The 23,559-nt window shown below is 41.5% G+C and overlaps 1 protein-coding gene across 4 annotated transcripts in view; it reads left to right on the top strand.

Moving 5' to 3' along the window:
* The window catches only part of TSPAN14 (tetraspanin 14), a 76,235-nt gene that overhangs the window by 16,318 nt on the left and 36,358 nt on the right, over nucleotides 1-23,559 (top strand). For all 4 annotated transcript variants that reach the window (XM_077124737.1, XM_077124734.1, XM_077124735.1 and 1 more), the window contains exon 2: nucleotides 16,458-16,555. In XM_077124737.1, coding sequence (XP_076980852.1) covers nucleotides 16,475-16,555 — 81 coding nt within the window. In that variant the 5' untranslated portion in view covers nucleotides 16,458-16,474. The remainder of the gene's footprint in view (nucleotides 1-16,457; nucleotides 16,556-23,559) is intronic.

The raw sequence follows: 23,559 nt of genomic DNA, 5'->3' as shown, positions 1-23,559 counted from the left end.
CTTAAAGGAAAATGGCCATTCTACATTTCTACTGGAGGCAACTTACTTATCTTGTAAAATCTTCCTTAATTTACTTTCATTTGATGTTTCCTCATCATTAGAGTGATGCATTTTTTGGCAGGAGAATATAGAGTTGATGGTCCTTTATAGCCTTTCAGGGGGTGCATGAGGTTTTTTGACTCTTTGCTGGTGAAGTTAACAGTGACTCTTGGTTAAGAGTTAGCTGCTAAATTCCTCCACTGCTAAATTACTACTACACTCTTTGTAATGAACAAGTTCCCTCTGGGGAGGTGCTTTGCAAGTATGTAAATAATGCTGTAACTCCTCAAACTTTCATCCAGTAGTTTTAGAACCCATTGATGATTTCTGTAATGGTAGCCATATGGTGATGTTCTGATTACATTATAAGTTCTGTATTTATCACGTGCCATTCTACTGAAGGGGAGCATTCCCTTTCCCATTTGTTAATTTATAGATAGTAGAATGAACTCATGGATTCTTATTTTATTCAAGGTTAACATCCCTTACTATTATTACTTATTTTGATGCTTAAATTGTTCCAGATTTAGCCAGTGGGGGGACCCTTCAAACTGACTCTCATAAAGAAGAGAGCTTAAAATGTGTATTTCCAGGCCTACTGCAACCCCACTGACCTTGTCTCCATGTGCAGTCTGGAAGAGATGTACGGCGGGATTCTCATGCTCTGTGGTCCCTGGGATCAGCCCGAGGAGGCCCATCATTTTCAGTGTGTACCTCACAGAGGCACCCTTTCCCTGCCAGCTGCCACCCCTTCCCCCAGCCGCTGGAGAGAAAAGTGATTCTCCCCACCTCTGTCCTGGGTTTCTGGGCCAGAATTTCTTTGAACAAAGCCTCCTGTAACTTAAAAAATAAAAATAGTAATTTTGAGAATCAGTGGATTAGGAATCTCTGTTCCAGGCCCCGCCTGTCCTCTGCCGAGCCCTCCCCTCTCTGCTCTCCTCTGACCCACACCCATCCCATTTGCTTCTTTCCGGATGATGGCACTGAGGTAGGCAGATGTCTTTTCTCCCCAGATGAACAAGGAGGCCTCTCCGTGCTTTTTTTTTTTTTTTTTAATGTTTTTTTAATTGTGAAATACATATACAGAAAAAGTAAAAACTTTCAAAGTACATTGTAACAAGTAGTTATCAACAGATTTCAGAGTTTGGTATGGATTAAAGTTTCACAGTTTCCTTTCTAGGTTTTCCTTTCTAGCTGCTTCAAAATACTGGGGACTAAAATAAGTATCAGTATAATAATTTAGCAATCATACTCATGTGTTAAATCCTATCTTCTCTGTTATAAAACCTCTTTCTCCTTTGGTCTTTCTCCCACTCTTTAAGGGTGTTTGGGCTATGCCTCTTCTAACTTGTTCATGTTGGAAAGGGCTGTTGATAATATAGGGATAGGGAGGTGGAACTGGTTAATGTTCTGAAGAAGCTGGCCACTCTGAAATCAGATTTTATCTGGCCTAGGAACCATCTGTAAGTTGTAGGTTTCTGGAAAGTAATCTTAGTGCGTGAAACTTTTGTAGAATCTCAGAGCCCTAGGTGTTTGTTAGGGTTAATAGGAGTGGTTTTGACTGGAGTTTGTCAGACTAGTAATTAGCAATATCTAGCTGAAGCTTGCATAAGAGTAGTCTCTCAACTCTATTTGATCTCGCTTAGCCATTGAAACCTTATTTTGCTACATTTCTTCTCCCCCTTTTGGTCAGGAAGACATTGTTGATTCCATGTTGCTAGGGCCAGCTCATCCCCAGGTAGTGGGAAGGATAATGATTTCACTTGTAGTGTTGGACTTAGAGAGAGAGAGAAAGGCCACATCTGAGCAACAAAAGAGGTTTTCTGAAAGTAGCTCTTAGCTATGGGTAGGCTTAGCCTCTCTACTACAGAAATAAGCTTCATAATACCAAGCCTCAAGTTTTAAAGGCTTGGCCTACTGACTTGGAAGTCCCTAATGTTTGAGACAGTAACCAGGGATTTCCTCAGTGGTAAAGTTTAATAGTTTCATATTTTTTCTCCAGTCCATCAAGGGACTTTGCCAGTACTTTTTAATTATCTGCCCAATATACTCACGGATGTATCTGGGTATTTTATTAAACTGTATGGCATTACAAGCCCTCATTGCCATTCTGGACTCCATGTGTTTGGGTTGTTTAAATGAGCTGTCCAGAAAGGTTGAGTTAGAGTTGTGCTACAGAAAATTTTAGGTTTGGGACAAAATAAGCCACTTTTCCTTTGGTCTCATACAGTAGGTGAAATTCTAAAATACAGACAATGTCATCTTTACCCTTGTCTGATTTACCTTAGTTCTGACCTGATCAGCTTCATTCTTATCTCTAATTGAAGCCTGATCTCTTTTTCCTTTTTTTTTTTTTTTTAACGTTTGTTCTATGTAGCAGTGCTGACTTTCAGAGCTGCAGAAATCCATCTCTGAGTCTTAGGTGTCACATAGGTAACCAAATTCCAGAGCGATACCAGGTTATACATATATGGCACAGGATCTCAAAATCTAGGATCACAGTTTGGACTAAATATGACTGCTATAAGAGCTTACAGTCTGCGCCCCAGTTTTCTTATCAGTATTTTCCAAAAGATACTTGGAAGGTTCATTTACCTCATTGCATGCCTCGTGATTTCACTCCTTTCTGAAGCTGTACAAAATTCCATCATATATGTCCCAGTTTAGTATTCTACATCCCAGTCAATGTATCCTTCAGCCACCTGCATCCATTGGGCATCATGGATAATGTACAAGGTAAACAGCCCATGTCTCAAATTATCCTCAGTTATACAGACATCAACACTCTCAATTTTTTTTTATTAATTAAAGAAAAAAAAAGAAATTAACCCAACATTTAGAAATCATTCCATTCTACATATGCAATCAGTAATTCTTAACATCATCACATAGATGCATGATCATCATTTCTTAGTACATTTGGATCGATTTAAGGAAAGAACTAGCAAAACAACAGAAAAAGATATAGAATGTTAATATAGAGAAAAAATAAAAATAATAATAATAGTAAAGACACAAACAGACAAACAAACAAAAAACCTATAGCTCAGATGCAGCTTCATTCAGTGTTTTAACATGATTTCTTTACAATTAGGTATTATTGTGCTGTCCATTTTTGAGTTTTTGTATCTAGTCCTGTTGCACAGTCTGTATCCCTTCAGCTCCAATTACCCATTATCTTACCCTGTTTCTACCTCCTGCTGGACTCTGTTACCAATGACATATTCCAAGTTTATTCTCGAATGTTGGTTCACATCAGTGGGACCATACAGTATTTGTCCTTTAGTTTTTGGCTAGACTCACTCAGCATAATGTTCTCTAGGTCCATCCATGTTATTACATGCTTCATAAGTTTCTTCTGTCTTAAAGCTGCATCATATTCCATCGTATGTATATACCACAGTTTGTTTAGCCACTCGTCTGTTGATGGACATTTTGGCTGTTTCCATCTCTTTGCAATTGTAAATAACGCTGCTATAAACATTGGTGTGCAAATGTCTGTTTGTGTCTTTGCCCTTAAGTCCTTTGAGTAGATACCTAGCAATGGTATTGCTGGGTTGTATGGCAATTCTATATTCAGCTTTTTGAGGAACCACCAAACTGCCTTCCACAGTGGTTGCACCATTTGACATTCCCACCAACAGTGGATAAGTGTGCCTCTTTCTCCGCATCCTCTCCAGCACTTGTCATTTTCTGTTTTGTTGATAATGGCCATTCTGGTGGGTGTGAGATGATATCTCATTGTGGTTTTGATTTGCATTTCTCTAATGGCCAGGGACATTGAGCATCTCTTCATGTGCCTCTTGGCCATTTGTATTTTCTCTTCTGGTAGGTGTCTGTTCAAGTCTTTTTCCCATTTTGTAATTGGGTTGGCTGTCTTTTTGTTGTTGAGTTGAACAATCTCTTTATAAATTCTGGATACTAGACCTTTATCTGATATGTCGTTTCCAAATATTGTCTCCCATTGTGTAGGCTGTCTTTCTACTTTCTTGATGAAGTTCTTTGATGCACAAAAGTGTTTAATTTTGAGGAGCTCCCATTTATTTATTTCTTCAGTGCTCTTGCTTTAGGTTTAAGGTCCATAAAACTGCCTCCAGTTGTAAGATTCATAAGATATCTCCCTACATTTTCCTCTAACTGTTTTATGGTCTTAGACCAAATGTTTAGATCTTTGATCCATTTTGAGTTAACTTTTGTATAGGGTGTGAGATATGGGTCTTCTTTCATTCTTTTGCATATGGATATCCAGTTCTCTAGGCACCATTTATTGAAGAGACTGTTCTGTCCCAGGTGAGTTGGCTTGACTGCCTTATCAAAGATCAAATGTCCATAGATGAGAGGGTCTATATCTGAGCACTCTATTTGATTCCATTGGTCGATATATCTATCTTTATGCCAATACCATGCTGTTTTGACCACTGTGGCTTCATAATATGCCCTAAAGTCAGGCAGCGCGAGACCTCCAGCTTCGTTTTTTTTTCCTCAGGATGTTTTTAGCAATTCTGGGCACCCTGCCCTTCCAGATAAATTTGCTTATTGGTGTTTCTATTTCTGAAAAATAAGTTTTTGGGATTTTGATTGGTATTGCATTGAATCTGTAAATCAATTTAGGTAGGATTGACATCTTAGCTATATTTAGTCTTCCAATCCATGAACATGGTATGCCCTTCCATCTATTTAGGTCTTCTGTGATTTCTTTTAACAGTTTTTTGTAGTTTTCTTTGTATATGTTTTTTGTCTCTTTAGTTAAATTTATTCCTAGGTATTTCATTCTTTTGGTTGCAATTGTAAATGGGATTCGTTTCTTGATTTCCCCCTCAGCTTCTTCATTACTAGTGTATAGAAATGCTACAGATTTTTGAATGTTGATCTTGTAACCTGCTACTTGGCTGTACTCATATATTAGCTCTAGTAGTTTTGTTGTGGATTTTTCCGGGTTATCGTCTGCAAACAGTGATAGTTTTACTTCTTCCTTTCCAATTTTGATGCCTTGTATTTCTTTTTCTTGTCTAATTGCTCTGGCTAGAACCTCCAACAGGGTGTTGAATAACAGTGGTGATAATGGACATCCTTGTCTTGTTCCTGATCTTAGGGGGAAAGTTTTCAATTTTTCCCCATTGAGGATGATAGTAGCTGTGGATTTTTCATACATTCCCTCTATCATTTTATTTCTGTGAGGTCAGTGGTTATGTCTCCTCTTCCTTTTCTGATCTTATTTATTTGCATCCCCTCTCTTCTTCTTTTTGTCAATCTTGCTAAGGGCCCATCAATCTTATTGATTTTCTCATAGAACCAACTTCTGGTCTTATTGATTTTCTCTATTGTTTTCATGTTTTCAATTTCATTTATTTCTGCTCTAATCTTTGTTATTTCTTTCCTTTTGCTTGCTTTGGGATTAGTTTGCTGTTCTTTCTCCAGTTCTTCCAAGTGGACAGTTAATTCCTGCATTTTTGCCTTTTCTTCTTTTCTGATATAGGCATTTAGGGCAATAAATTTCCCTCTTAGCACTGCCTTTGCTGCGTCCCATAAGTTTTGATATGTTGTGTTTTCGTTTTCATTCGCCTTGAGGTATTTACTAATTTCTCTTGCAATTTCTTCTTTGACCCAGTCGTTGTTTAAGAGTGTGTTGTTGAGCCTCCACGTATTTGTGAATTTTCTGGCACTCCGCCTATTATTGATTTCCAACTTCATTCCTTTATGATCCGAGAAAGTGTTGTGTATGATTTCAATCATTTTAAATTTGTTAAGACTTGCTTTGTGACCCAGCATGTGGTCTATCTTTGAGAATGATCCATGAGCACTTGAGAAAAAGGTGTATCCTGCTGTTGTGGGATATAATGTCCTATAAATGTCTGTTAAGTCTAGCTCATTTATAGTAATATTCAGATTCTCTATTTCTTTATTGATCCTCTGTCTAGATGTTCTGTCCATTGATGAGAGTGGGGAATTGAAGTCTCCAACTATTATGGTATTTGTGTCTATTTCCCTTTTCAATGTTTGCAGTGTATTCCTCACGTATTTAGGGGCATTCTGGTTCGGTGCGTAAATATTTATGATTGTATGTCTTCTTGTTTAATTGTTCCTTTTATTAGTATATAGTGTCCTTCTTTGTCTCTTTTAACTGTTTTACATTTGAAGTCTAACTTGTTGGATATTAGTATAGCCACTCCTGCTATTTTCTGGTTGTTATTTGCATGAAATATCTTTTCCCAACCTTTCACTTTCAACCTATGTTTATCTTTGGGTCTAAGATGTGTTTCCTGTAGGCAGCATATAGAAGGATCCTGTTTTTTAATCCATTCTGCCAATCTATGTCTTTTGATTGGGGAATTCAGTCCATTAACATTTAGTGTTATTACTGTTTGGATAATATTTTCCTCTGCCATTTTGCCTTTTGTATTATATATATCATATCTGACTTTCCTTCTTTCTACACTCTTCTCCATACCTCTCTCTTCTGTCTTTTCGGTTCTGACTCTAGTGCTCCCTTTAGTATTTCTTGCAGAGCTAGTCTCTTGGTCACAAATTCTCTCAGTGACTTTTTGTCTGAGAATGTTTTAATTTCTCCCTCATTTTTGAAGGACAATTTTGCTGAATATAGAAGTCTTGGTTTGCAGTTTTTCTCTTTTAGTAATTTAAATATATCAGCCCACTGTCTTCTAGCTTCCATGGTTTCTGCTGAGAAATCTACACATAGTCTTATTGGGTTTCCCTTGTATGTGATGGATTGTTTTTCTCTTGCTGCTTTCAAGATCCTCTCTTTCTCTTTGACCTCTGACATTCTAACTAGTAAGTGTCTTGGAGAACGCCTATTTGGGTCTATTCTCTTTGGGGTACGCTGCACTTCTTGGATCTGTAATTTTAGGTCTTTCATAAGAGTTGGGAAATTTTCAGTGATAATTTCTTCCATTAGTTTTTCTCCTCCTTTTTCCTTCTCTTCTCCTTCTGGGACACCCACAAGACGTATATTTGTGCGCTTCATATTGTCCTTGAGTTCCCTGATCCCCTGTTCAAATTTTTCCATTCTTTTCCCTATAGTTTCTGTTTCTTTTTGGAATGCAGATGTTCCATCCTCCAAATCACTAATTCTATCTTCTGTCTCTTTAAATCTATCATTGTAGGTATCCATTGTTTTTTCCATCTTTTCTACTTTATCCTTCACTTCCATAAGCTCTGTGATTTGTTGTTTCAGTTTTTCTATTTCTTCTTTTTGTTCAGCCCATGTCTTCTTCATGTCCTCCCTCAATTTATCGATTTCGTTTTTGAAGAGGTTTTCCATTTCTGTTCGTATATTCAGCATTAGTTGTCTCAGCTCCTGTATCTCATTTGAACTATTGGTTTGTTCCTTTGACTGGGCCATATTTTCAATTTTCTGAGCATGATCCATTATCTTCTGCTGGCGTCTGGGCATTTAGTCAGATTTCCCTGGGTGTTGGACCCAACAAGTTGAAAGATTTTTCTGTGAAATCTCTGTGTTCTGTTTTTCTTATCCTGCCCAGTAGGTGGCGCTTATGGCACTCGTTTGTTTGCGGGTCCCACCAGTAAAAGGTGGTGTAGGTCCTTTAACTTTGGAAAACTCTCACTGTGGGGGAAGTTCGCCAGCCGAAGCGTCTTGGAAGAGTGCCAGCCGGCCCGGGGATCCGAACGCGGGGTGGGTCACCGGCTGCCGCAGCTCCGGAGAGCGCCCGTCCGAATCTCCTAGCGGCCCGGGGCGCCAAGCGTGGCAGGAGGGTGCCAGCTGCCGCGGCCTGGGAGAGTGCACCGTTCCCAGCCGGACCGGGAAGCCACGTGTTTGGAAGGAACCCCGGTCACTGTTCTCCGCGGCCTGGGGATCTCCGATCCAATTCTCCCAGTTGGTCCGGGGTCTGCGTGTGGGGGGGCGCCAGCCACCATGGCTTGAGGGGACCGCCTGTCCAATTCTCCCAGCTGGCCCGGGAAGGAGGAAGGGAGGGTCTCCGGCCGCTTGCCGCCCCGGCCCGGGGAAGCCCGCACCCCTCAGCGATCTCACTGGAGCGGGTTCTCCCAACCAGTCAGCCTTTCCAGAATGGGGTACGCTGTTTTCTTGATCTCTGTCCTGGCTCCGGGAGCTGTTCTGTATCGTTTCTACTCCCCTAGTAGCTGTTCTGGAGGAGGAAGTAAGGCGCGTCTTACTAAGCCGCCATCTTCTCCGGAAGTCAGCACTCTCAATTTTTGACAATTTTCATTGCTCCAAAGAGAGTATCACCAGTAAACTCATCCTCACCAAACGGAAAATCCAAACCTCCTCTTAACTCTTGTCCTTCCCCCTCAATTATTTACTCCTGGTACTTCTGTGTTATTGTTGATGTTTTCCTGTTAGATGTAGACCATAGTATGCATTAGTAGCTTTCCCTCTGTACCCCTTTATTATTGACTCTTTGATTAAGATTCATACCTTTGCAGTAGTTCATACAAGAACTTACGTTTATTTGTAAGGTTAATCGGAGGGATATGTGGCTCTGTACAACCCCTTTCAATCATGTTCACCTTCAATATGGCAATTTAACTTATGAACCCACCAATGAGTTACCTTCACTCTTATCCTTTCCCTTTTAAGTTTAACCTCATTAGCTAACTGTTCACCCATCTCTAGCTTCTGTGTGTCTCTGGGTCCCCTATATTCTACATTGTAAGCATCTCAGTTTACCTTTACCAAGATCATAATAGTGAAATCATGCAGCAGCTATCCTTTTGTGTCTGACTTACTTCACTCGGCATTATTTCCTCCCCTTGGTGATCTTGAAGCTCAGCAGAGTATGAGTTGTAGGTTATTTTAGTAGTGGAAACTCATAATACTTAATTTGCCAAGTTCAGAGTTTCATACAGGAGGCCAAGTACTTAGAACCCCAGGTCCTGGGTAGAACTTGCTGGGGCTCCAAGGTCGCGGCCGGGGTCCTCTTGGACCTGCACGCAGAGGCCTGGTGGTCTCTGAATTCTGGGAGGTCCCCTCCCCCACTCCTGTTTGCTGGGGCGGGGCAGTGCTTATGACCCTGTGGTAAGGGAGGGTGCTCCCTTCTTCCTTCTCCCCTCTGGTCCCTCTACCCCCTTTCCTCCTTCCATACTGTCTTCCCATGAAGGAGTTAAACTTTGTCTGATGCTGTGCTGTTTGGGGCAGGCCCTGGGTGTGGGGGGTGGATAGGGCAGTGGGTTAGGGGAGGACACAGACCTTTCTGACTCTGTGGGGTAAGTCAAATAGAATTGAGCTGGTTGTCTGTGCATCTGAGCCCCATCTTCCCCTCTCAGAGGTGGCTATGCCTTGGGGCTAAGGATACTACCTTCCTTTCCCGTGGCAATGAGGCAGCCACATAGCGCCTGCTCTGGTCTCCCTCAGTGACCCCCTCTCCCCTACTGTAGCCCATTCCCCTTCCATATTTACCTCCCTCCGTCTGGGCTTCTCCCCTTGGGTTTGCTGTTTCTTTGGTCTATGAGTGTTCCCCAGGACACAGTTGGCTATGAGGATCCCTTGGAAGGTGGAAATATCCATGGCCTAAAGTGTGCTACATAGAGATGCAGCAGAGCTCCCTGTTCCCTTGAGTATGTGGCTACTCTTCCCTGGGATTGCTTGGGATTCCCAAGTGCAAGTACTGGGAGGCTCGAAGTCCAGATGAAAGGTTGTCTGGCTGAGTGGCTGGCTCTGGAGAAAGAGAGGGGGAGGAGACAGCAAGGATAACTTGGGAGTTCTAGCTCAGGATATGGTGGATGGTGTTGTCCCTAAGGTCAACTGGGTCCTTAGGAAGAATAGTGGAAAGAGGAGTGGTGGAGTTGGAGATAGGCAGTTAAGAAACCTTCAAACTTTGCAGCAGGTGGGATAATGAACTGAGCTGCCACTCTTGTGAGGGAAAGGATGGGATTTTGGAAGGGAGGGTAAGAGGCAAGGATAGCTCTTGAGTAGATGATTTAAGTGCCTGGGTGGGCTTAGGTGCTTTGGGGAACCCTGGGAGATGACAGTGAGCCCAGCAGGTGGCCACACCATGATTGAGGGATTCCAGGTAGAGCTGCCAGGTCCACAGTTGGGTATTTGTGCCCAGTGCTTAGGGGATAAGGTCAGAGTGGAGAGATACAGATTCAGGGTCATCAGCCCTCCAGCATGGAAGTAATGATGGGAGGGTTGTGAGGTGTGTAATTACCTCCTGAGAGAGTGTAACATTTATTACAGGGTACAGCTCAGCCCAGGGAGCTTGTGTTGTCTCTACGGCAGGGACATGCTGTGATGGTTTGGGCCTGGTTTTCCCGGCACACCCTTGACTTTCTTCACTGCCCTACTGGCTTTCTGCTGCCCGCTCTTCTTTTATTTCTGTTTTCTGTGTTACTGGGAAAGAGTCTGCTAATTTAGTGCTGCTCAAACTTTATTATTTCAGGATTTTGTTGAAATGCAAGTTTCTGATTCAGTTGGTCTGGAGTAGAAACTGTGATTCTACATTTCCAGCAAGCTCCTATAAAGTAATCCATGCCACTGGTTCCCCAGCCTTACTCTGAAAAGCCAGACATTAGCTGACCTGAGGGGGTTAGTATACCATGCAAAAATAGACATTGTCTAAAGGCGGGAAGGCCGAACGGGGCAATGATAAAAAACTGGAGGCAGAGGAGAACTTGTAGGTGTGTGCGAAGGTGGCTTTTCTGCCCTCTCTGAAGTTTGCTCGTTGGAAGTGCGAGAGAACTGGCTTCCGTAGGTAGGGGACTGCCAGGCTCTGGCTAGAGTTTAATCCTGATAGAGTCTCGTAAAGTCCATTCTTGAAGGAGTGCCAGTTAATGACAATGTTTTGACAGTACATATGTGAAAATGGAAGAGGCGTGAACTTTTCTGTAAACCAAAAGTTTCAGTGTAAAGGTCCATTCTTCTGAGTTTATGCCTTCTTTTTTTGCCCTTTCTCTTATATGATGATAAGTTATCCTTACTACTTTTTTGCTTTGCTAAATCAAAAGGTGGCAATTAAAATGTTTTGAACTTTCCTTGAGATCTTCTGGGTAAAAAGGGTGGATTGAGCAGGCACCCAATTCTATTTAATCCTAAAATCCCACAAAAGTTAAGATAGAGGATTTTTTGGTGGGTGTTTTTTGTTTACTATTTCTTTAAAACAGGAATCCATCTACATGGAGAATGGGAGAGAAAATAACAGCAAGAAGAATTTTGAGAGGCAGGAATAGTGGATGTGTTCTGCTTTAAATAGAGGAATTGGTAAGGGATGGGGACTAAATGTAAGCTGTTTGAAAGCAGTTGATGTGGTTAGATCCCTAGGTCTCTTGTTTTCTTCCACAATGTGGGACACGGGAGAGTTGTTTCTTCAGAGGGAAAAACCGAGGGACTGGGAGACTCGAGGTATTCTTGGGGGCGAATACTGAAACCACCTCCATTTCCCAGCCTTCCACCCGCATTTGGCTCCTAGAACACTGGCAGCCGGACTGGGAACCTACAGGCAGAAGTTTAAAAAGAGACCTCCTCACTGGAATCTGATCAGCCGAAAGAAAAGAAGTAAAGATACTGGTATCAGAGAATTCCCAACAAGTGGGCCAGCCAGATCACCCTACACAGAAATTCATCACTGAAAAGCCCTGCCTAAGGACTCAGAGCTTCCATGTAGTTCTTTACTTCATTCACTCTTTTTTTTCGCATGGGTAGGCACCGTGAGTCTAACCCCAGTCTCCTGAATGGCAGGTGAGAACTCTGCCACTGAGCCACTGTCGCACTGCTCTAGTTCATTCACTCTTAGTCATGAACAGACCACAAACGATTATTAGACAACTGAAGAAACTTCTGAGCGTGAAAGAAAGCAAAACATGTAGAAACAAGTAACTTGAAAGAAATAATCTATATAGAGAGAACATTTTGGAAAAAAAAAAGATATTTCCTGAGAGACATAAGAGAAATATTGTATCCATGAAATAAGAACAGAATACTATAAAAAAGAAATGTTTAGAAAGTAAAAAAAAAATTACGTATATATATGAAATTTAAAAAATAAGGGCAAAAGTGAAAATATGAAGAGTATTAGAAGATAAAGTTGAAAAATCTGAAGAGATGGGTAATAGGCCAGGAGAGGTAAGAAAATTATAAGATCAGCTATAATTTCCACAGTGATTAATAGGAGTTGTAGAAAGAAGAGCATAATGCAGGCAGGGAAATTATGAAAATAATTTCCTAGAACAGAAGGGTACTGGTTTCCATATTGGAAAGGCCCACCAAATCTTCAGCCAAGTAGATAAAGATAGACAAGTACCTGAAATTTTAGTATACTAGGAGAAAGGGAGGTCCCATGAGTTTATAGAGAGAAAGAGACAAGTCAGATAAAAAGGTGAGGGATCAGAGTGGTTTGGGGCTTCTTGATGCACTTAAATACAGAGGATGGTAGAGCATGCCTTCAATATTCTCAATGAAATTGATTCCGACTTAGAAATCTGTACACAGCCAAGCTCTCATTCAAGAGTGAAGGTGGAATAAAGGCCTCTTCAAACATAGAGGATCTGAAAAACTTGCCTTTGCCTTCATTTCTCTACAAAGAAAAGAGAGGACCAGATCTATTATAGGCTGTATTTCAAAAGAGGCAAAGGAAATTTTCTGGGATGTTGGTGAAGAGATTCCAGGAGCACCAGTCTAGATTGAAGCAGCTCAGAAAAGGCACCAGGAGAGTTCTTCTGGAAGCAGAAATAGAACATCCGATGTGAACGAACTTACTAAGAGGTTTAGATAACTGGCATTGAATTTGGGGTGAAATTATTGCTAAGTTCATAGAAAATTAAGCACACAAAAAATAGAATAAGTAACTCCAGAGAAAATAAGAAGTTGTACAGGAGAAGAGCAGTAATCGTGGATTACTCATTCTGAATGGCATAGATGGTCATGGTACTGTAAACTCTGAAAACTGATCTAGCCAATGCTAGATTGACGATAGAGTGGAGCGGTGGGGAAGGATAAGGGTGTGATGTGGCTGTGGGGAGGGGTGGTTCATGGATAGGAAGGTGAGTTGAATCCTTGTCTTTCAAGGTAGGGAAAGAATAGGTGATGCCTAAAACGGAAACAACGACAACAAAACCAGGGAGGTATTTTGACATCGAGTCAGCTAGGAGTTGAATGTGTCCCCTGATCAGGAGGGAAGTCTGGCCTGAGTGGGGTCTGACGTTTTTCTCAACACAGCTTTTTACAGTAATTGATTTGTAGATTATGTGCAGGTATAATTTTGATAGGAATTAAAACATCAGTAAGGGTGGAGGGTGTGGCGTGCAATAAGGGGAAGCATTGTTTCACAAAACTCATTTGGTTGTACATGTGTGGGCGCATTACAAATCAACCTTAAGAGTATTTCTTACCATGTATAGTGATTTCTCATTGCCATTTTACTTTGCACACTTCTGGTTGTTTAAATATTCTACAATTGAGCCTTTGTTGCATTTTTAATTAAAAAGAAAGAAATCTTGCAGGCAGTTATGGTCCCTAGGTTTGCAATGGACCTAGGCTGCCTGCTTTCCAGGCCAGGCTTCCTCAGCAATAGCATCAATTTATGTTTATAATATAAAGGTGATAACAGTAAATATGGCAGTGCAAACCTCTTTAGAAACTCACTTACAAGGCCACCACCCCCATGCAACCATTTCCATGCACTTATATTCCATTTTGGCCTTCAGCCACATGCTTACAAATTGTCCCATAATTGCAAACCATAATGTTCACAATTCATACTTAATGCATTTTCTCTTGGTTTATTTTCTTGAGGCAAATTCTTAGTTGTGAGCTTATTGGATTAAGGGTATGACCGTTTCTATGGTTTTGAGTGTCTGTAGCCACGTTGCTTTCCAAATGGTAGTAACTGATCACGCTCCTACCAGCACCAGCGACGCAGGAGTAAGCCAGGTTCACAGAGGTTTTCCCGGGAGTGCTGGTGGTGGGTCTGTTGATTTGAGAAGTGTAAAACAGTATCTTTGGGTTGTCTTTAATTTTCATTTCCAGTGAAGTTGAGTATTTTCCCATATGTTAATTATGTTGTCCTCTTCTGCATATTTTCCATATCCTGTGTCCATTTGCCTAAAGCCAGGGACTTTTGTGTTATTAAGCATGAGTCTTTGAATGTTGTAGGTATTTATCCTTTGTCATAATTGCTGCAGCTGCAGAAAACTTATCATTTGGGCTTCCTTTGTTTTTTTCAGTGTTATTTTTAATTGCATGGGAATTTGAAAACTTTTTATCTATTCTGTATTGGTACTTTTACTTTGGATTATTTTTTTCTGCTGCCTTAAGTGAAGGAGATTTACGTGGGTGTCAAATATCCCATTCTCTTTTGTGCCAGCCTATGTTGTGTGTGTGTGTCCTTTAAATATTCATAGTTCATTTTGGCTCGTTATTTAGCGCCTGTCAGGTTGCTAACCAGCAATCGCAGCATTATTAAAATAATTGCCTACCTCTCTTGTTTTGAGAAGTTGATGTTTAGCAAATATATAACTCCTGTTTGCTTTATTTTGTGTTAATGAGTTCTGAAAGTTGAGACAGTTTAAGGGCTTACAATTAAATTTCTCAGATGATTGTTTTTTGTGCACACAAGATGGTTTTGGAGATTCTTCTCTGCTGGAATGGTAATTAATATTTGTGGAGAGTTTATTGTCTCCTTTTAGGAACCTAAGAGTTTTAGAGGTGTGTTTGTGTGTTTTAATGTGAAAGGTATTGGTTTTAATTGAACGCCGTAGTAGAGAGGTTTGTTTTTGTCTTCCGCTGGTGTGACTGAGTTTAGCAAATAAGATCGTCCCTCAGGGACCGTGGCCACCGGAATTCTGGTGTGACTGAATTCTGGCCCACATCTGGGTCCCGGTTTCAGCGGCGGTCTGGAGGCGCTCAGTCCCTTTCCTCCCCTTGAGGTTCGAAGTCACCGAGCCAGACCTCAGTGGCTCAGCCCCGCCTCTGCTTCCCCACAGGCCAAAGGCTTAGGCTGAGATCCAATTAAGTCTGTCTGTCCTCTCCTATTTAAGCACTGCAACGTGTCTGTGGGGAGGGCAGACTCAGCCAGCCACGTTGAGAGTTCAGGATGTGCTTTCCACCCAGTCGAACCGGAACGCTGAGAGCAGCAGGGAGAGGCTGCCTTCCCTCCCAGCTCCCTGCGCAGAGGGCTGGTTGGGGAGAAGGGTGGCTCTCCCACCTCTAGTCAGATGAATGCTTTCTCTCCCACTGGGGGGTAGTAGACAAGATGGGGGTGGGGGAAGAAAGACTAAGATGTTTGTCTTCAAAAACTTTCCTCTTCTTTGGGTTGGGGATGAGGAAATAAGTGTCACTGGGATACCCCCACCCCTTGCTTCTCATAATGTTATCCTGAATCACACAAAATTAGCAAAATTAGCAAAATCCAAGTTGTAATTGGCAGTTGTGCAAAGGGATAGTATAGTTGTCTGAGTGTGGGTACCTGGCCTTCTGTGTCATGGATAAAGAGGATGGTGCTAGTCATTTCTTGGCATGGACCCGGCTAGTGTAGTTTCTGGTGTTTTAGGTACTCAGGAGTGTGAGAGCTTAGAGTTTCTGTCATGGTTGCTGAGGTTCTCTGATGGATGTGCGTTTAGACCAGACTGTTGTAATCACTCGCTCTGGCATCTGTTGTAGGTCTGTCTTAGTTTGCCAGGGTCCTATGACAAATACCAAGCCCTGGTAAATAAACAGAAATTTATTGTCTCACAATTTTGGAGGCTAGACGTCCAAAACCAGTGTATCTCTGGGCTATGCTTTCTGATGGAGCCAGTGCGCCCAGCCTTCCTCTGCTGCGTGTATCCAGCCCAGGGCTGAGATCGCAAGGTTGTCTGGGAAGATGTTAGATAAATGAAAATGGGGCCTTAATTCTTTGCTTTACTGGCCACAGTTAGATAATGCCCACATCTGGCCATTTCATCTGTTCACATGGGGTACATTGTGGCCAAGCCCCCATTTCTTTGGTAGACTGGGTCTCTTCTGCTGTTCTGCCCCAGAGACTGGTGGGTGGAAAGAATATGGACCTTGGAAACCACTGTCCTTGGTTCAGATCCTGGGCTCTGTCCTTGCTGTCTTGCGTTTGGACAAGTCACATGACCTTTCTGAATGCCTCTTTCCTTAGCCATGAAATGAAGAAATCAGTACCTAATTCAGAGTTGTGAGGTAATGTTTGGAAAGGCAGAATTCCTGGTATTTAGAAGGACACTTTAAAAATTGTCAGTATTCATTCCTTTAAAAGTTCCCCTCTCATTGTTTTGATGCTTGGGGGAAGTTGACTTTACCTGACTTCTCATGAACTTATAGCATTGGTAATAAACCTAACTCTTGGACTAGTAGTAATGGGACTAAGAGAATGTGAGGGGAACAATTTGGAGATTTCTGGAGGCTGTGTATGAGCAGAGAGCAGATTTTGGGGAAGGTTTTAAAACTGAACCTGCCGTCTCACCCCTCCCGTCTCTGTCCACAGATCCTGCTTTTCGGAAGATGCACTATTATAGATACTCTAATGCCGAGGTCAGCTGCTGGTACAAGTACCTCCTCTTCAGCTACAACATCGTCTTCTGGGTGAGTGGATGAGACAGCCATGCTAGTTTGTTTAGACCCTCGTTCGGTAAATCGTGAGTTTTGGTTCTCCAGGCCCCATGTGAGGCTCTGGGATACCATGGAGGGCAGGGTTGATGTGGCCTCTGCCCTCTCAGCACCAACAACAAGTTAACTGTGAGATAGACCATTAAGTGCCATGCTGGGACGTTAAGAGTGATGAGTAAGACCAGTGTGATTGAAAGCTCGAAGATGGGACCACTAACCCAGGCTTGGGGATCCAGGAAGACTTGAGGCTGTGGCCCAGATGCTTGTCTGTCCCCCCTGTTTTTGTCCAATGTCCCTGTGAGACATCAGCAGCAGGATATTTTGTGCCAGGCCCTGTTCTGAGCTCTGGGGGACAGTGCGTGTCTGTATAAGGCTAGTAAGGCCTTCCCATTGCAGTAGTCCATCTGGAGCATCAGCAGCTTAGTGAGCAAGAGAGCAGAAAGGGAAGAACTCCTTGAGGGAGGAGAACTCAGGGAGGGTTTCCGAGGAGGTGACAGGTGGCCGAGGCCTGAGCCATGTGGGGATCTGGGAAGAAAGCTCCAGTCAGAGAGAGCAACAGTTGCAAAGGCCCTGAGACAGGAATGAACACTTGGCCAGTGCAAGAGACGAAAGACCGTCTGGAATAGTGGGAGTAAGGGGGAAAGGGGACAACGCAGGCAAGGTTTGCGACTAGCAGGAACCAGGTCACATGGACTATTGAAAGCTCTTTCAAAGACTCTTGCCTTAAAGGGAACGTAGAAATTGGGCACAGACTGGAGATGGTCAAGGGGTTAAGGAAGATATCACAGCATGGGTGTGTTGCCGGTGCGTTTGGTCTGGGGAGAAGCAGGCATTGATCCTGTGCAGGAGGGCTAGGATGTGCTCAGAGGCTTTTAAAACCATGAAGCAAGCATTGTTACTGGTGACTGCATGGGAATGGATGGAGGAGAAGGGAGAGCATGCGTGACCATGAGACTATGTTTTGCTTCTCCTACCAATTATGGTGTTTATGACTTGGACTGGAACCCTTGAGCACAAAGAAGACTTACTAAAACATCTCAGCCTTTCACCCTTGATCTCAGGGCACCATCTCCTGATGACAAGCCCAAAAACCTGGAGGTTTTCTGTCCTGGACAAGTGTAGTGGAATTCAGTGGCTTGACTTTTCACCCCAGGCCTTTTTCCTATACTCGAAGAACCTTTCCCCAACACCCTCATCATTGCCTCTGAAATGCTTGACATTTGATGTGTTTCCTGTGGGTCCCTCGTGATGGAAGAGCTGTGGCTGCTCATCCCTTCCTTGGGGCCTCCCCAGACCTGCATTGCTCTTTGACTGGGGGACAAGTCCTCTGACCCCACCTGGTGCTCCTCCAGCCAGGTGTATGGTGGATGCCCACCCAGGCTAGGCACACAGCCTGAGCCTTGGGACACGTGTGCATTGCGCTTGCTTGTGCCTTGTGCTTTCACCTCTGACTCCCATCCTGATTTTTACAGCTAGAGTGAAAGTCCCCCACTGCTACTGCTGCTGAGGGCCCTGGTAATCTTCCTTTCTCCAGAGGCTTTTCAGAACAGATTCTTTGATCCTGGGGCGCTTTCTGACTTGCCCAGTAACACGCTTGCAGCTCCAAATTCAAATAGAATTCATTAATCTAGAATTTTAACAGGTCTGCTTGGCAACTGAAGGATGCTGCTGTTATCGGTCTTGTGCAGAACTGGCAATGTGTGTGACTGAGAGTTAATCATTTTTCAGTGAATGTGCACTGGGGCAGAACAGGAAGGGACAAAAAGGAGCAGTCAGGAAATGAGGTATGAGAGCACGTGGTTGGGGAAATGAGAGCCAGACAGCCCCCCAGCCCCTGCACCAAGGTCATGCTCAGGAATGGAGCTGGGAATGTGGGGTGAGCCCTGAGAATTGGGGTGCAGAGCGCTCAAGGAAGCCCAGGGCTCTCCCCTCACCTGAACTGAGTGACAGTGATAGGCTTCTGTGTTTTCATTGCTAGTAGAGATATTGCCTGCCTGCCATCCACCCACCCGCACAGGGTTGCTGGATATAGACAGTGAAACTCCAGGCTCTTTCTCAGGGAAGTGCTTTTTTGTTTTTAATGGAGAAAATAGTGTAATGACTCTCCATGCTTGCATCGCCCAGCTACAAAAATTATCTCATGGCTGATCTTGTTCCTTTATACCCCGCCCCTCCCGCCGCCTACCCTCTAGATTAGTTTTTTTCTTTTTTTCTTCTAATTAAAGCAGTTGTAGGTTTACAGAAAATCATGCAGAAAGTAGGAATTTGTATATACCCCCTTCTTACCGGTAGTTTTCCCTGTTATTAACATTTTGCATTCATTGTGCCTTTGTTACAATTGATGAAACAATATGAATGTAATTCTGTTATTAACTTTAATCCACTGTTTACATTAGGGCTCACTTTTTTGTGTAGTGTAGTTCTGTGGGTTTTTGTGTGTGGTAATTTACATACAACCTAAAATTTCCCTTTTTATTCTCTTTCAAATATACAGTTCAGTGGTAGGGTAATTTTATTCACAGGTTGTGCCTCTAACACCATCATCCATTGTGTAAAATTTTGTATCACTCTGAAGAGAAACTGTACCAATTAAATGTTAATTGTTTGCTTTCAGTTTTTTAGGATATATATACCTATAAGTGCGAAACCAGGATCATACAGCTCTTCTCTATTTTCTGAGGAATTGCCAAGCTGTTTTCCACAGTGGCTGCACCATTTGCATTCCCACTACTAGTGTACCCGTGGTTCTCTTTCTCGATATCCTCTCCAACACTTGTTATTTTCTGTGTTGTTTTTTTTTATAGTAGCCATTTAGTGCTTATGAAGTGGTCTCTCATTGTGGTTTTGATTTGCATTTTCCTGATGGCTAATGATATTTAACGTCATCTGAATATTTATTGGCCATTTGCATATCTCCTTTAGAGAAATGTCTGCTCATATTTTTGCCCCCCATTTTGTTACTTTTTTTAATTGTGAAAAATAACATATATACCAAAAAGCAATAAATTTCAAAGCACATCACAACAAGTAGTTGTAGAACAGATTTCAATTTGGATGGGTTACATTTCCATAATTTTAGGTTTTTACTTTTAGCTGCTCCAAGACACTGGAGACTAAAAAAAAATCAGTATAATGACAGCACTTATATTCATTTGTTAAACCCTATCTTCTCTATATAATTCCACCTTCTGCTTTGATTTTTCTCCCAATCTTTGGCGTTGTTTGGGCTATGCCCGTTCTAATATCTTCATGTTGATAATATGGGATGAGGGGTGGAACTAGCAGATATTCTGGACAGGCTGGGCCCTCTGGGTTTCAGGGCTTGCCTGGTCTCGGAACCCATCTGGAGGTTGTAGTTTTCTCCAAGATGATCATAGTGCGTGGAACCTTTGTAGAATCTCAGATAAAGCCCTAGGTGTTGTTGTTTTTTTTCTTTTAAATCATCACAATTGACTTTTTTTTTCTTTTTTGTGGAAAATAACATATACAAAAAACAATAAATTTGAGTACATTGCAACAGTTAGTTGTAGAATAGATTTCAGAGTTTGATATGGTTTTCTGTCCAGTTTTTAAATGGGTTGTTTGTCTTTCTGTGGTTGAGCTGTAAGAGTTCTTGATATGTTCTGGATATTAAGCCTTTATTGGCTATATAGTTTCCAAATAATTTATCCCATTCTGTAGGTTATCTTTTTACTATCTTGATAATGTCCTTTACTCAGAAATTTAAAATTTTGATAGTCCCCTTTGTTTTTTCTTCTGTTGCACATGCTTTTGATATATAGTCTAAGAAGCTATTGCCTAACGCAACGTCTTGAAGTTATTTCCTTGTGTCTTCTACACGTTTTATAATTGTAGTTATTGGGTTTAGTTTTTTGATCTGTTGTGAGTTCATTTTGTGTTTGATATGAGGTAGGGGTCCACCTTATTCTTTTGGCTATGACTATTCATATTCAGTTCTCCCAGTACCGTTTTTGAAGTGAATGTTCCTTCCCCACTGAATCTTGGTCAAAGATCAGTTGGCCAAAGTTGTGAAGGTTTATTTCTGAACTTTGAATTTGATTCCATGGATCTATACATCTGTCCTTTCTCTGCCCCTATATTATTTCAAAGCAAAGTCCAGATACATTGTTTTGTATAGAGGGCCTTTTTTTTTTTTAATTTGCTTTGATTTTGATGAATAGTGAGCTAAGTGGATCAGAAGGCTTGCTGGTGCTGATGTGCTTGGCAGGCATGTTTGATGACCTTGGGTGGCTCAGATACTGGCACATGCAAAAGGTGACTTCTTGTTTCTTTGACCAGTTAAGTCTAGATGTTGGTATAAATACAAGGTTTATTCAGCAGTTTGCCTCGACTTAGAATTATTTTCCTAATGACATTTTTTTGTGGACAGACCACTCTAACAACTAACACTAGTACTTTTCACCTTTGTTTTAAAAAAATAAAAAAAAAAACAACATTCTTTGGCTGTGTTAGACCTGTTTCTACTGAGAAATCTCTCTCCTGACTTGCAAGAGAAGGGAGGCTGGGATGGGAGGAGTTCCTGGAGGGGCAGTATAGGCCCTTTTCCTTGTTTGTTCATGTCCCGCCTCGCTTCACAAGGAATTTGAGCCTTCTTGGTGATGCTGTTTGAATTCTCTAAAGGAAGGATTCAGGTGATGTCTGTAATTCCAAGCTTGCTTTCTACCAAAAGCATTGAGTTTAATTCATGAAGATTTGGATAAAGCACTTGCCTGGATCTGTTTCAGAGATGGAATAAAAGTCATCAGCCCTGTTTAAAAAATGTGTTTGGAATCCACTCATGAATCGTTATTTCTGCACCCATTGTTCTAGTCCAATCTACCATCACCTTTCACCTGTATTATTGTGATAGCCCCATAAAGGTTCTTCCTTCTTCTCCTCTTGCCTCCCATCACTCTGTTTTCATGACATCAGGCAGAGTGATTCCATTAGAATGTCACACCATGTCACTCTATACTACACCCTACAATGCACTCCCAATTTTGCTCAAAGTAGAAGCCAATATGTTTTTCCAGTGACTCGCAAGGAACTATACATTATCACTATGATTTTATCCTCTCCCCTTCCTCACTTTGTTCCTACTATCTTGGCTTCTTTGGTTTTCCTTGAACCTGCCAGATATATTAATGTCTTGGGGCCTTTGTACTTTTCAGTTTGGTTTGCCTGGAATACCCCTCGAATTTCCATACAGCTCTTCCATTTATCTTCTTCCTTTCCTGTGACGCCTTCCTTCCCTTATGCCACTTCCGTGCTTTTATTTCTCTGTAGCACTGTCATTTCAAACAGATTATTTTTATTTAATTATTTTAGTTACTGTCTCTGTCCTATTAGAGTGCAAGCTCTATGAGATCGGAGATTTCTGTATTTTATTTATTGATATTTCCCTGCCTCCTATGCTTGGCACAGAGTAGGTGTCAATGCTGTTTTTTAAATGAATGAGTGATGTTTTCAAACTGAACTTAAACATTGATTTTGTTTCATGTGAGAATAAAGCTAAAATAAAATAAATAAAATAAAGCTAAAGTCTCAAAAAAAAAGTGAAGAACTGTGACTCCTGAGCGCAGACAACAAACCTGTTACAGACATGAGAATCCCCTACTTTATTTTATTTTAATAGTCTTATATGTAGTTACATATATATATATGTGCCAAATGCCACAACCTTTGGCATTTTAACCATTTTTTAAGTGCACAACTAAGTGATGTTTATTTACAGTCAAAATGTTGTGCAACCATCACCACCATCTATTACTAACACTTTTACGTCACTTGAAATTAGAAACTGTGCCCATTAAGCAACAACTTCCTATTTCTTCTACCCCCAGTCCCCGGTAACCTCTAGTCTACTTTCTTTTTAAAATTTAATCTAACTTTTTTTCTCTATTAGAGAAGTTGTGTGTTTACAGAACAAGCATGTGTAAAATACAGGATTCCCATATTCCACCCTATTATTAATACTTTGCATTGGTTTGGAACATTTGTTACAATTGATGAAAGCACATTTTAATAATTACTGGACTGTTAACTATAGGGTTCACTGTAGCATAGTCCATGGGTTGCTTTTTTTTAATTACTCTTTACTATGTATATAATCTATATTTCCCTGTTTAATCACATTCAAATGCATTCTTCAGAGCTGTTAATTATGTTCATACTGTTATTCTGTCATCACTATTATCCATAATCAAAACATTTCCATTGTTCCAAATAGGAAACTTATATGTTTTAAGACTTAATTTCCCATTCCCTGTCCCCACCTCATCTGGTAACTTGTATTCTAGATTCTGACTCTATGAGTTTGCTTACCAGTGAGATCATACAGTATTTGTCCTCTTATGTCTGGCATATTTCACTCAATGTGATGTCTGCAAGGTTCAGTTATGTTGTTGCATGCATCAGAACTGCATTTCTTCTTATGGATGAGTAATAGTCCATTGTATGCGTATACCACACTTTGTGTATCCAGTCGTCTGCTGAGTTTGTTTTCACCCTTTCATGTCTTTAATTTTTTAATTTTGTTTTGAAGCAAAGCTCTGCTGTGAGCTTTCTCAGTGACTTGAATAGGTCTGAGCCATAGCTTCCCTACTTGTAAATGTGCGAATTAGCTCCTGAGCCTGTTTTTTAGTGAGATAAGGACCACGGCTTCATCCTGGCTTGAGACATGGTTCTTCAAAGTAACGTCTTCCATGGTTATGGTGAAGTCTGATTTAGAGTCCAGATTAAGACACTTTTGGAAATGAAAGAATGGCCATTAATAATCATGCCACAGCAGCTCTATACCAGGACTGTCTGAGGCAGAGGGACATGTGGCTACCCTCTTCTAGAGAGATAAGAATCCCCCTTCCTTATTCCCATTTAGAGCATCTTATTTTCTTCATCTGGCCTTTAGTTGTACCCCTCCATTGATGGGTATCTCACCACCTCCCATGATGGTCAGGTGTCTCACTGTCGCTGATAGAGAA

This window comes from Tamandua tetradactyla, chromosome 13, assembly GCF_023851605.1.
Source record: "Tamandua tetradactyla isolate mTamTet1 chromosome 13, mTamTet1.pri, whole genome shotgun sequence".
Classification (NCBI taxonomy): domain Eukaryota; kingdom Metazoa; phylum Chordata; class Mammalia; order Pilosa; family Myrmecophagidae; genus Tamandua; species Tamandua tetradactyla.
This window is presented reverse-complemented; position numbering and strand designations above follow the sequence as displayed.